The sequence below is a fragment of the Gymnoscopelus microlampas genome (assembly GCF_963454915.1).
Source record: "Gymnoscopelus microlampas genome assembly, chromosome: 2".
Classification (NCBI taxonomy): Eukaryota; Metazoa; Chordata; class Actinopteri; order Myctophiformes; family Myctophidae; genus Gymnoscopelus; species Gymnoscopelus microlampas.
The window spans coordinates 50,619,626-50,631,790 of record NC_139939.1 but is presented as its reverse complement, the minus strand read 5'-3'; the positions used below and the strand labels follow the sequence as shown (position 1 = coordinate 50,631,790).

The following is a 12,165-nucleotide window of genomic DNA, read 5'->3' as shown; positions in this document are numbered from 1 at the left end:
ATTCATGCTCTGGATAAGAAGCTCCAATCCCTTTTTAAAGCACAAAGTGCCACCCCCACACATCCGCCAGAGGGCAGCGCTTCTCTTCAGAGCTCCGCTCCTCTAACACAGACACAGCCTGGAGCTCAGCAACTACAGACCCCTGTGAGTATTGATCAGACAGCAGGAACGTCTGTATTAGTGCCACCCTCCGTGGAAAGTTGCTTAACTACTTCCCCTCCACCTGAAGCAGGCCTGATACCTCCAACCAATCTCCTCACCCCAGGAGTACAGAGTACACTTGGCCCCTCATCTACACCAGGGCAGGGCATTGCTCAGACTCTTCCAACCAAGCCCAGAGCACAGCTTTTACATAATTGTTTTGATAATGTTAGTACTCCTCCACCAGCTCAGTCTCAGCAACTGCTGGGTAATTTGAATGCCCAATTAAGGAGAGGCTTGAGCCCAGAAACTGTACAGGTAGGCAATCAAGTTCCTCCTCCTGCAACAGGCTTCAGCAGGCTGGGACGCTTCCAAGTCTCTGTTTCTAGTGATGATGCCAGCAGCAGTGTCCCAGACCCATCCAGCACATTTTCAACCTACTCTTCGTCGTCCTCTCTCTCCAGTCCAGAGGACACCCTCCATTTGTCAACCTCTTTGTCCAAAGGAGTCCAGGGAAGCGAGACTATAGACAGAGTCCGCCCCGTCTCCACTCCTCCCGCTCAGCCTACCACCACCGGAGGCTTCCAGGTGTCCACGAGTGCTAACGGCAGCACTGAGCCCAACTTCCATGTGGGCCGTTTCTCAGTAACGTTGACTTCGGCTGTTGTCAGTCAGGTTAGTATTCCCTTAGAGCTAATACCTTCATTCCCTGGACCAGCTCAGTCCCAGCAACCACTGGGTAATTTGGATGCTGAGTTGAGTAGTGCTCTGAACCCAGAAAATGTTCAGGGATGCAATCAAGTTCCTCCTCCTGTTACCAATGGTCCCAGAAGCAGCACCCCAGACCCATGCAACGTAGTCTCATCATCTGTCACATCTTCAACCTCTCTCTCTAGTCTGGAAAACACCCTCCATCAGTCTGCCTCTCTGTCCAATGGAGTGTGGGGAGGTGACACTATAGATGGAGTCTGCCCTGATTCCACCATTCCTCCCACTGAGCCTACCACCACTGGGAGCCTCCAGGTGTCCATGATTGCTAAAGGCATCATCGAGCCCAACTTCAAAGTGGGACGTTTCTCAGTAAAGTTGACATCGGCTGGTTTTAATCACGTTAGTACTCCTCCCTCAGAGCTTATACCTCCATTCCCTGGACCAGCTAAGTCCCAGCAACCACTGAGTAATTTGGATGCATATTTGAGAGCTCTGAACCCAGAAACCGTTCAGGGATGCAATGTAGTTCATCCTCCTGCAGCAGGCTTCAGCTTGCTGCAGGAGTCTGCATGGGTCTGGGATCCCATCCCAGACCCATGCAGGACATCTTCAACCTTAAGCAAGCACTTGCCGGAGGACGTGGCACAGGAAATGGTGGAGGGTGGCTATGTGTGTGAAGGTGACCATAAAACTATAGCCACGCCCATAACGGACAGGGTGGCCCTCATCAGAGCACAGAGGCAGAACAGGAGAATCAAAGAACAGCAGGGTCAGTTGCCACCAATACAACAGCCAGGCCCACCACCCAGCACAGAAGCTCCTCCACCAGCCTCACAGATTGGGCAGCAGCCTGCATCCTATGTCCCACTTCAGCTGAGCCAACCACCTACTCAGCAGATGGCTCCTCAACCCACATCCCAGCTGGGCATTCAGACACCCATCTATAACACTCCTCAACTGGTCCAACCCATAACACAGACCTATGTGCCCCAGCCCGCAGTGCCGGTCCCAACCTCAGCTGCAGGACAGGACGTCTCTGTTGCTACTGATGATGCCAGCAGCAGCATCCCAGACCCATGCAGGACATCTTCAACCTTATCTTTGCGGTCTCCTCTCTCTAGTCCAGAGACCACCCTCCATCCGTCAACCCCTCTGTTCAAAGAAGTCCAGGGAGGCGACACTATAGACGCAGTCCCCCCCATTTCCACTACACCTCCCTCTCAGCCTACCATCACTGGGCGCTTCCAGGTATCCATGAGTGCTAGCGGCAGCACTGAGCCCAACCTAAAAGTGGGCCATTTCGCAGCAACAGTGACTTCAGCTGGTTTCAATCAGGTTTCTCCCTCACAGCTTATACCTCCATACCCTGGACCAGCTCAGGTCCAACAGCCACTGGGTAATTTAGCTGCCCATTTGAGTAGTGCTCTGAACCCAGAAAATGTTCAGGGATGCAATCAAGTTCCTCCTCCTGAAACAGGCTTCAGCAGGCTGGGACGCTTCCAAGTCAATGTTGCTCCTGATGGCGCCAGCAGCAGCATCCCACACCCATCAAATGCAGTATCCTTTTTATCTGTCACATCCTCCTCTTCATCGTCATCTCTCTCCAGTCCAGAGAACCTCCTCCATTGGTCAACCCCTCTGTCCAAAAGAGTCCAGGGGGTTTCCGCTACTCGTCTCAATCAGCCTACCACCAATGGACGCTTTCAGGTGTCCATGAGTGCTAACACCAGCACCAAGCCCAAATTCAAAGTGGGCCATTTTTCAGTAATGGAGACTCAGGCCACAGCAGCGGTCTCTAGTCCCTCCCAGAGCTCCAGTGTGCAGAATGGTCCCTCGTCATCACCCTCGGATCCAAACAACCCATGTCCCTGTTACATCAGCAGCAGTGACGAAGACGGCGACAACTTGGGTCCCGAGGATGAGGCCTTCCAAAGGGAAGTCAGAAGCCTCCGAGAGAAACACATGGTGGAGATTCAGACCCTGCAGTCTCGTCAAAAGGAGGAGAGAAATGCCCTGTGCTCACGGTTTGGTAAACCTCCCTTCGCTGTTCTCTCCCCCGTCATGGCCATGGCCAGCGGCCGACGCAGGCCTAAAAGAAAAGGCAGAAAAACATCTCGCAGTAGAGTACAACCTGGCTCCATCCACACAGGTGGTGCAGGCGGCACCAGAGAGCGGTTGAAGCCAAGGCCAGAATCACAGTAACTTCCTGGCTCAGCCACTTTAATCCTTTTTTTGCCCCTCATGGCCAAGAAGAGTAATGGGCACCTTCATGGTTGACCTGCGCTAGTTGGTGGATAAATGTGCCAAGGATGCGATCAGCCACTCCCCCAGTGCATGAAGGATCCCAGGACTGGAGCACAATTAGCACCAGGGCTTTACGTTATCTCTCCAGCCAATGTAGGATGCACATTCTCAGCTCCAGGCCATCTCTGCCCCAGATTGTCTGTTGTTTGATTGGTTGTACAACTTGTTATTTTTTTAGGGTTCTAAGAACCAAAGGTCCTGGAACCTTATTGTTTTTGTAAGGATTTGTCCATCCCTAAAAGTATCTGGATCTCAGGAACCGCAAGACCAAAATTAGCAAACTTAGCAGATAGGTCCAAAGTCTCTGCCACTACTCAGGTTACAAAATCCATATCAATTGGCTTCATGTTGGCGCTATACATTTTGGCCTAAAACTTCCGTAGGTCTTAGAATGTGGATTCCTAGATTTGTTCCACATCTATCTGAATAGGCCACACCCATTTCCATCTACTAGTTTTTCTAATTTTGTCATCTGTTTTTTGCTACTACCACTTTTGAGCATATCTGGACCAAGCCGGGAAAAAAAACATTCTGAGGACTTTTTAATATTTCTTTAAACCTGTATGTTAAGTAAAATTTTACACTTATGGCTTAAGCTAATGTAAGCAAACTTGGTGCACGTGTTCAGTTACTACTGTACGTCCAAGCTTTGCTGCATTGTCCTGAGATATTCTGTCACGACTGGCACCACAAACACCAAAAGGTTATATCTGGTAATTAGCTGTGTAGATGTGTTTGGCATTTTTTTTATTCGCCTAGCCGACAGGCCAGGAGGTGAAGACTACATTTTCGCCTGTGTGTGTTTGTGCACAGCTAATCTCAGACACTGTTGGACTGATCGGCATCAAACTTAGAAAAAACAAAGGCAACATCTACTCCAAATTTGGGGAGTGACACAAATTATACAAGTGTCTCTGTTTGTTGCAGAAACATGACAATGACAGTCAAACCATGAAAAGATATTCTGGGGCCTATAAAACGCTATAATTCATGAACATCCAGTCAACCCCAAACTGGAATCACAAGTTGAGAGTTATCAATAGAGCACACCTCCAAAAAGCACTTTCTATTGTGTGTGTGTTCTTCTATGTTCATGTCCAATTCATTGTATAATCTTTGGTCATGATTGGTAAAAAAGGAGAGTAAGGAGAGTGGTTTCTAAGCATACAATCTTTTCATCAATATTGCAGTCAAAACTTAAAAAAAAACATTTAAATTTCACTTTAAAGGAGTAGTTCACCCAAAAAATGACTTATTTTCTATCAATTAGTCTTGAATTCATGGATATATTTTTTTTGTTTTTGTCACATTGCTAAGCTAATAATTTGAGGACCGGCGGACTCTCCGGTAGGAAACTCAAATGACCTGCATTTGAGTCTCCTACCGGAGACATTAGCATCTTTCCACCGCTCATCAAATGATTGGCTTAGGAATGCGACAAAAACAAAATCTCCATAAATTCAAGGCTTCATGGGGTGTGTAATTGATAGAAAATAAGTCGTATTTTAGGTTAAGTTGGTTTGTAAGTTGCATAATACGTGCTGTATTTCTGTGGCTAATAATTTCTACAGTAAAATGCACTAATGGCAGCAGCTCTATCGGCAACTCCCTCGCCAGTGGACATCACAGGTTTACCGGTGTAAAAAAAACTATGGGTGAAATATTTTTTTCCCAGTTGGTAACATTGAGGTTCAGAGATTTTTTTTTTATCGTGCACATCCTCCATGTTTTGGTGCTGAGCCAAACTACAAAACAGCAGAATCATGCAAAACAAGAAGAGGCCTCGCAACTCACTTTTAAAAAAAGCCTCAATTTTATTCACAGCAGCAACAGTTGCTGTGAATAAAATTGGAGCTTTTTAAAAGGGAGTTGCGAGCCCCCTTCTTGTTTAACATTGAGGAGTTCGACATCCTCCTGGCAGGGGTGTGTTGCACCCCTGTGCATAGTCACTATGCACTTAGGCAGGCCATCAATGGATGGGAGCTTAAATCCACCATGTCCCCTTTCCGCAGGTAGAATAGGCTATATGCACAGCAGCCATATTGAGAATGAATTGGGCCCCTTCCTTACCTCCTTCACAGGTGTCACCAATAATACTAATTAAGGCTCTGTTCCAGTTAGTGTGGCATAGTGGTTGTCTTATTTGAAAAGGCCCCCATAACTCTGAGAGTGTACAAATGGAACCAAATGGACCTTTACGGGTCCATTTGGTTCCATTTGTACACTCTCAGAGTTACACACCCACCATAAGGGGCCATTTGGGAACCAAAATGGAGTGTTTCTAGTGAGCCAACATGCACAATATCAGCACCCTGACCAGAATGGAACAGAGCCTTCGTTAGTATCATTGGTAACACCTGTGAAGGAAGTAAGAAGAGGCCCAATTTCTTTCCAATATGGCTGCTGTGCATAGAGCCTATTGTGAAGTCTCTCCACTCTGTGCAACACAGAAGTTAAAGGAACTTTATTCGGCAATACAGCAAAAATGCCAGGAAATGTCCACCCCCCCCCCTTTTCTCAGACCAGGTGAGTGGTACATTCCTGCACAATGACAGTTTTGACTGCTCCCAGGATGACATTCTTGGTGATCTCCACTCCAAGCTCATGCCACAGATGAGAGGGGACATTGGAGATGCACTTCGTAGCATCATGGCCCCACACATAAAATTGTCCGAGTGTAAACAGGCCTTCATCAATCTCAGCATCGGGATTCTTGGCCATGCCGTTGGCAAGGTGTGTGGCATATATCTTCTGTTCTGACAGAGTGAGGGAAGGAGCAGTGGGATCCCGTCTTCATCTCTGTTCCTGACAAGCAGCGCTTCTTGGACAGTGGTGAGCTGGACATCTCTCTCTCTCTCTCTCCCCCCCCTCCACCAAACTGATTATTATTGGGGTTGGTTTGGTTCTTCAACTCACACCAACCACCAGTATATATTTCCTTCCTTTTTAATGTACAGTGCACACACAGCATTGCAGCTCACATATTAACAGCAAACACCAGACCTCACAGGAACTCATAAAACAGGTTAACATGGAATCAAACTATGAAGGCAAAAATATATATACTTAAAAAATGGTCTTGGGTCATTGAAAGTATACATGATTTGAACATGCACCAGACGTTAAATTATGCCCTTCAACTACTTTATGCTCCAAATGATTGGATATACAGGTTTTGTATTTGTAGCAATTGTAGAAATATTAGACCTAAATTGTGAAACAGCCCCACAGACACAGTGCCAGCACTATTTGACCCCACTGATTGAAGGGAGGGGACTTAGCTCAGTACATATTTGCCTGCCAGTGCCAATAACACCCACTAGATGGCAGTGTAGTCTATCACAACCATCACAACCTATGATCACAGCGCCACAGTTGATTCCAGACTGAGTTACTCCGCCCCTGCAGACACGTCACCATACATTAGTAAACACGGAAGAAGCTGGTGACTGATATAGAATAACTCTATGGATAGAATCCTCTCCTGCGCCAATACATTTATCACATGTCTGTTCTTTCAGCCGACGAAGAGTTGGTCAAGCAATGGGAAAGGTCAGAAGACGGTTGTTTTTGTGTAGGCACACGTACCACAATTAGTTACGGAATCATATGGCAGCAACTTTTCAGTCCTGCCCGCTTCCCACACACACACACACACCCATTGCGTTCTGGTCTGATTTAATGACGTGTCCCTGTTGGTCACACAAGGTGCTTATTAGCTGTAGTGAAAGTTGTCGCCTCTAGCGCTTGAATAGGCGACTGTCAAAGACAGCTTTGGTCAGTGATGTCCTGGAATAAGCAGGTTTATTTTATTTCCCCATGCTGATGCAATTCTCTGCCAGCAGCTATGGAGTCACTAGCCAGCAGGCGGACCCTGCCAGTCCAGATATGATTCCATGTTATGTAATCATCTTTTTGTCTGACTGAAGCTATAGGTTCAATAGCAGAAGAAGCAGGAATCACCTAATTATAAGGGTAACCCCAGAACAGTGATTGTGATAGAGAAGAGATTGGGCACCATTTAAAAAATATAAATAATTATTTATTTTATATTTGATTTTATGTCTACATGTATTTTACAAATGAGGGGTCAAATACATGTAATATTTTGTAATCACATTTAACGACCAATATGTCTACACATTGTTACAAAACCTGTGATTGTGTTTTGGTGCCCACATTTTCCCTGTGCCAACTCTGTTTTGGTGCCCAAATTTCCCTAGCGTCCATTCTTCAGAGACCTGGTGCCCACATTTCCATAGTATCCACTCATCCAAGGTGCCCAGTTTGTCCTAGTGCCCACCCTTCCTGTTACTGTGATGAATCTAGACATTTCGGGGATAATCAAGAAGTTGATGGGTAAATTTAGGTCTAGTAATGATGTACAGTGCTTGTTAAAATCATGTATACTTTACATTATTTACGACCATTTTCCAAAGCATACACATATTACATTTTTTACATTTGGGGAAAAAATGTGAATTATAGTTGAGGTTTCCCACTAGGTTTAGGTGCCCACTCGACCTGTATGCGTTCTAAGTAGAGCCTTGCACATGTGCAATCGTGTTTTCTTTCATCAACTTTCTTCAACGTTTTTGACGCCAAGGACCCCTTAGCTAAGAGAAAGATGAAGCAGGGACCCCCAGAACATATTGTATAACATTTAAAAAAAAAACGTTTTCATAGATAGTTGGATTCATGCTAATGTGTATTTTCAGACAGTTAACCTTTTAAACCCTCAATATTACCCTAACCCTTGACCATTGGCTCTGTACTTGGTCTGCTCTTTTCCCTTCTACCCCAACTCTCCGAAAATAGCGCTGCGAAGCGTTGTGAGCTTGTACTGTAGATCTGATATTTTTGGATGGTGTTCCCCAATATCATACAAACTAAGATTTGGCGGACCCCCTGTAGTATCTCTGAGGAGCCCCAAGGGGTCCCGGACCCCCTTTTGATGTAACCCTCAGTCACGGTTACAGTCTCATAGCTTTACAGGCCCACAATGGAAGGAAACGAAAACGAGAGGGTCAAAGCGTAGAAAAACTCAAGACTCACACTTGGTGTGTGTAAACATTCAAGCTGTTTGTTTACATCTTTATATGGAGACACACCACTCCACCAAGTGCTCATGGATGCATAATTGTCCACTCCTGTTTCATGTGCAGTGAGCAGGCCACTTTGAGGGAGCAGCTAGTGGAAGAGGACACAGAGGATTGGCAGAGGAGTCCAGAGTTCTCAGGTCTTCAGAGGATCGGTGGGGTGGACCTGTCCTTCATCAAAGGGGACGATGTCAATGCCTGCGCCCAGCTTGTGGTACTGAGCTACCCTGACCTGGAGGTGAGAACCATTCACTACTAAAGCCTCACTGCTATTTAACCCATTAAGACCTTTAAGATGTTCACGATTTTTCTAAAATATCAGATCTACAAGCTCATAGCGTGGCACTCGGTGCCACGCCATGAGCTTGTATATCTGCTGTTTTTGAATAGCAGATATATATATATATATATATATATATATATGTGTATATGTATATGTATATGTGTGTGTGTGTGTGTGTGTATATGGATAGATACCTACCTACCTACCTACCTACCTACCTTTATTGATCCTGCGGGGAAATTCAGGCGCCAGAGAGCACAGCAGTTTAAGTTACAGATACAGGGCATTAGGAGTACAGTAAGATCCAAGCGTAGGAAGAGTAACATCATAAAAAGACACTATCAATTATTAATGCAGAGTATACGAACGTAGACACTAATGATTAATTTATTATGCAGATTAGTCATATATTATGCCTCCCCCTCTCCTCTCTCTTTTTATGATGTGACTCTATCTTTTAACTGCAATGATGAGCCTGCACAACTAAGAATTTCACCCACCTTACTTGTAATGTGATGTGACAATAAAGATTGATTCTGACCCTATACAATAAAAGTATACAAACATAATACACCCTATACAGTCATCCTACATGAATCGGAACAAGAAAGAAAGTAAGCAAGCATAGTTACGCATAGTTAATATGACATCACACAATGAGCAACAGGTGACGTTACAGATGACAACTGTGTGTGTGTGTGTGTGTGTGTGTGTGTGTGTGTGTGTGTGTGTGTGTGTGCCCGTGTGCGTGACTTGATCGATTGATTTATCGTTTGTCTTTTTTATTGACAGAAACATACAAACGTTCAATTGCACAGTAGAAGTAGTCAAAAGATTTAGAATTATTTTTGTCAAGTGTGGTTTTGGATTGTTATCGCTGTAAAGTCTTAGGACAATCCCATCGTATATTCCACTAGAAAAGTACTCAGAGAGATGTACATGCTTTGTTAGAGTCATTCTAATATGGATAAACTTTGACCGTGTGATGTGATCTTGACCTTTTGCTAATTTAAAAAAAATAATAAAGGGAAGAAAAATAGAAAGAAAGAACGAAGAAAACAGGTCAGATATTCAAATATTTCTGATTTGACTAGAGTGAAATATACAGGCAGGTCAGAAGTTCCATACACAATATGCCTGATATATGCATACATACAGTAGGGTGCATGGTTATATCTTGATAAAAAATTATGTTCCTTCACAGAATTCCAAATAGGAATTGAAAGACATTCAAAATATTAATTTAATTAGTTGCCTATCTCAATTACAGTAGGGCCGGGCAATATGTTTTATATAATATCAATATCATATTATGAAAATAACTATCGTCTACTTAAGTAAAGTGGGAGTAATTTTCAGTACTTATTGTACCTGACTGTTCTAGCTGTTATGTGCCTGTTATTTACCTTTACCCAGTCATTAGTTATTATATAGGCATCACTTATGATTATTTATAAAAAATCTCATTGTCAATATTTTGTGAAATCACCAATAGTCATATCGTCACAATAAAAATGGTCAATATGTAGGTATTTGGTACCAACTATATGTTGATTGTGTCCATATCAACATATATATATACCCTAATCTCAATTACAGCCTAAGCAGCTAAATAAACATTTAACATGAAGCCCTAAAGCTCATGTCTAAATTCCTGTTCAATCTTGAGTCAAAGTAATCCTGAGAGTTTCCATTTGTATTTAATGTTCTTGTAATGCAGGCAGCCTTACAGACCCATTTCCCCGGCCTTCCCTCTATGTGCACCTTATGACGGGGTTCTGCTGCTGTGCTCTGCAGCATAGCCATTCATAATTAATGACTTTTGTCAGCATACTTTGTTAGTACATGATTCATTTCCATGGTAATATACTGTACAACAAAGTTAACCCATTGAGACCTGGAACGCATCTTTGTCACTTTTAGATTTGAGCTAAAAAAAGCATTATTTTACACTTTGGCTATTCAAAAATAGCAGATATACAAGCTCATAGCGCTGCACCGAGTGCCGCGCTATGAGCTTGTAGATCTGCTATTTTTGAAAAATCGAGAAAATGTGTGCAAATTAATATATTTATATTTTTTTAAAGCGAAACATTTTATCTCAAATCTTCGCTTCTGGGGGTCCCTCGAACAACATATTTTGAGATGAGGGTCTGCGGTCAAATGCATATCATTTTGGGGGTCCTTGACATGAAAAGGTTTGAGCACCACTGATATAGAAACATAGGCTTTTCAGAAAACTGTTGGGATTTAGAAGACATTTGTAGAATTGGCTTCAGGTTCTTAATGGGTTAATGAAATGTAGTTTGGAAAGGGCTTTCCAAATATGTGATTTGTTCTTAGGTTCTGTGTAATCTACTCTACCTCTGACAGCAAAGTCCATTTGCAACACATTTACTGGTGGTAAAGTACAGTCTATTATATGCAATGCTGTTGAATTCAAAACCTAGATACTGTATCAGCACAATGTCCATATTCCGTTTTCCATATTATTCTATTGGCTTGCTCTCCAGTTTTTCATGGAGAGTAACATTTTATTTTGGGATGGGAGTTTGGGCATTTTTCTTTAACCCATTGAGACCTGAAGCCGATTCTACATGTCTCCTAAATCTCAACAGTTTTCTGAAAAACGTATGTTTCTATATCAGTGGTGCTCAATCTTTGTCATGTCACGGACCCCCAAAATTATATGTATTTGGCCGCAAACCCCCATCAAAATATTTTGTTCCAGGGACCCCCAGAAGCAACGATTTGAGTTAAAAATGTTCGCTTTAAAAATATATATATTGAAAGATTTGCACACATTTTCACGATTTTTCAAAAATAGCAGATCTACAAGCTCGTAGCGCGGCACTCGGTGCCGCGCTATAAGCTTGTATATCTGCTATTTTTGAATAGCCCAAAGTGTAAAATAATGCTTTTTAGCTCAAATCTAAAAATGACACAGTTCCAGGTCTTAATGGGTTAAAACGTATACACGTGGAGCGCTCCGGGGCTAAACGCGGTTACACGTATTTAAACAAATTAACATTGTCAGTGCATGTCAGGAGCCTGGGACACACACCAACGGTATCATACTGTATGTAGCGCAGCTGACGCCAGTAGCCTGTTTGAACACAGCGATGCCAGCAGCAGTCTCATTAGAGCGAGATGATGAGGTGAACAGTGTCCAAATAAAGTTAAGCAGTCATCTGTCTTTCTGGAAATGTTTTTCTACTGCTGTGTGGTAATACTAGAAGTCTCAACAAACAAAAATGAAACTTACCTGTTTATATGTACTGTAGAATACAAAGCGATCGTTACCCTTAACACATTCTACGCCAGAGTTTAATATAATAATGTACTCACCAGTGCCAGCGATTTATTGTTGTTTTTTTGTTTTTTTCACGTCGCCACAGACCTCGCTAAATACCTTAAGATTGCGCGTTAAACTGTTTGTAGACACACAGGGTAGCTGTGTGAGTGGCCCAGAGAAGACCATTTCAATCGGCGACATTCCATTTTGCAGTTGTCGCGGTTTTCACTGCGAGTGAGGTCTACAATGAAATGTGTCACTGCGAGGGGAAAAAAAGAGAAAAAGACCACTTCGCGTAGAACTACACGACTGGCACGACACCCATGGAGTTC

General features: G+C 43.5%; 1 protein-coding gene across 1 annotated transcript in view; it reads left to right on the top strand.

Moving 5' to 3' along the window:
• The first annotated feature begins 6,586 nt into the window (after positions 1-6,586).
• The window catches only part of LOC311035788 (endonuclease V-like), a 98,898-nt gene continuing 93,319 nt past the window's right edge, over positions 6,587-12,165 (top strand). Inside the window, exons 1-2 of the mRNA XM_084044236.1 lie at positions 6,587-6,708; positions 8,322-8,493. Of these exons, the coding sequence (XP_083900362.1) occupies positions 6,662-6,708; positions 8,322-8,493 (219 nt within the window). The 5' untranslated portion in view covers positions 6,587-6,661. The remainder of the gene's footprint in view (positions 6,709-8,321; positions 8,494-12,165) is intronic.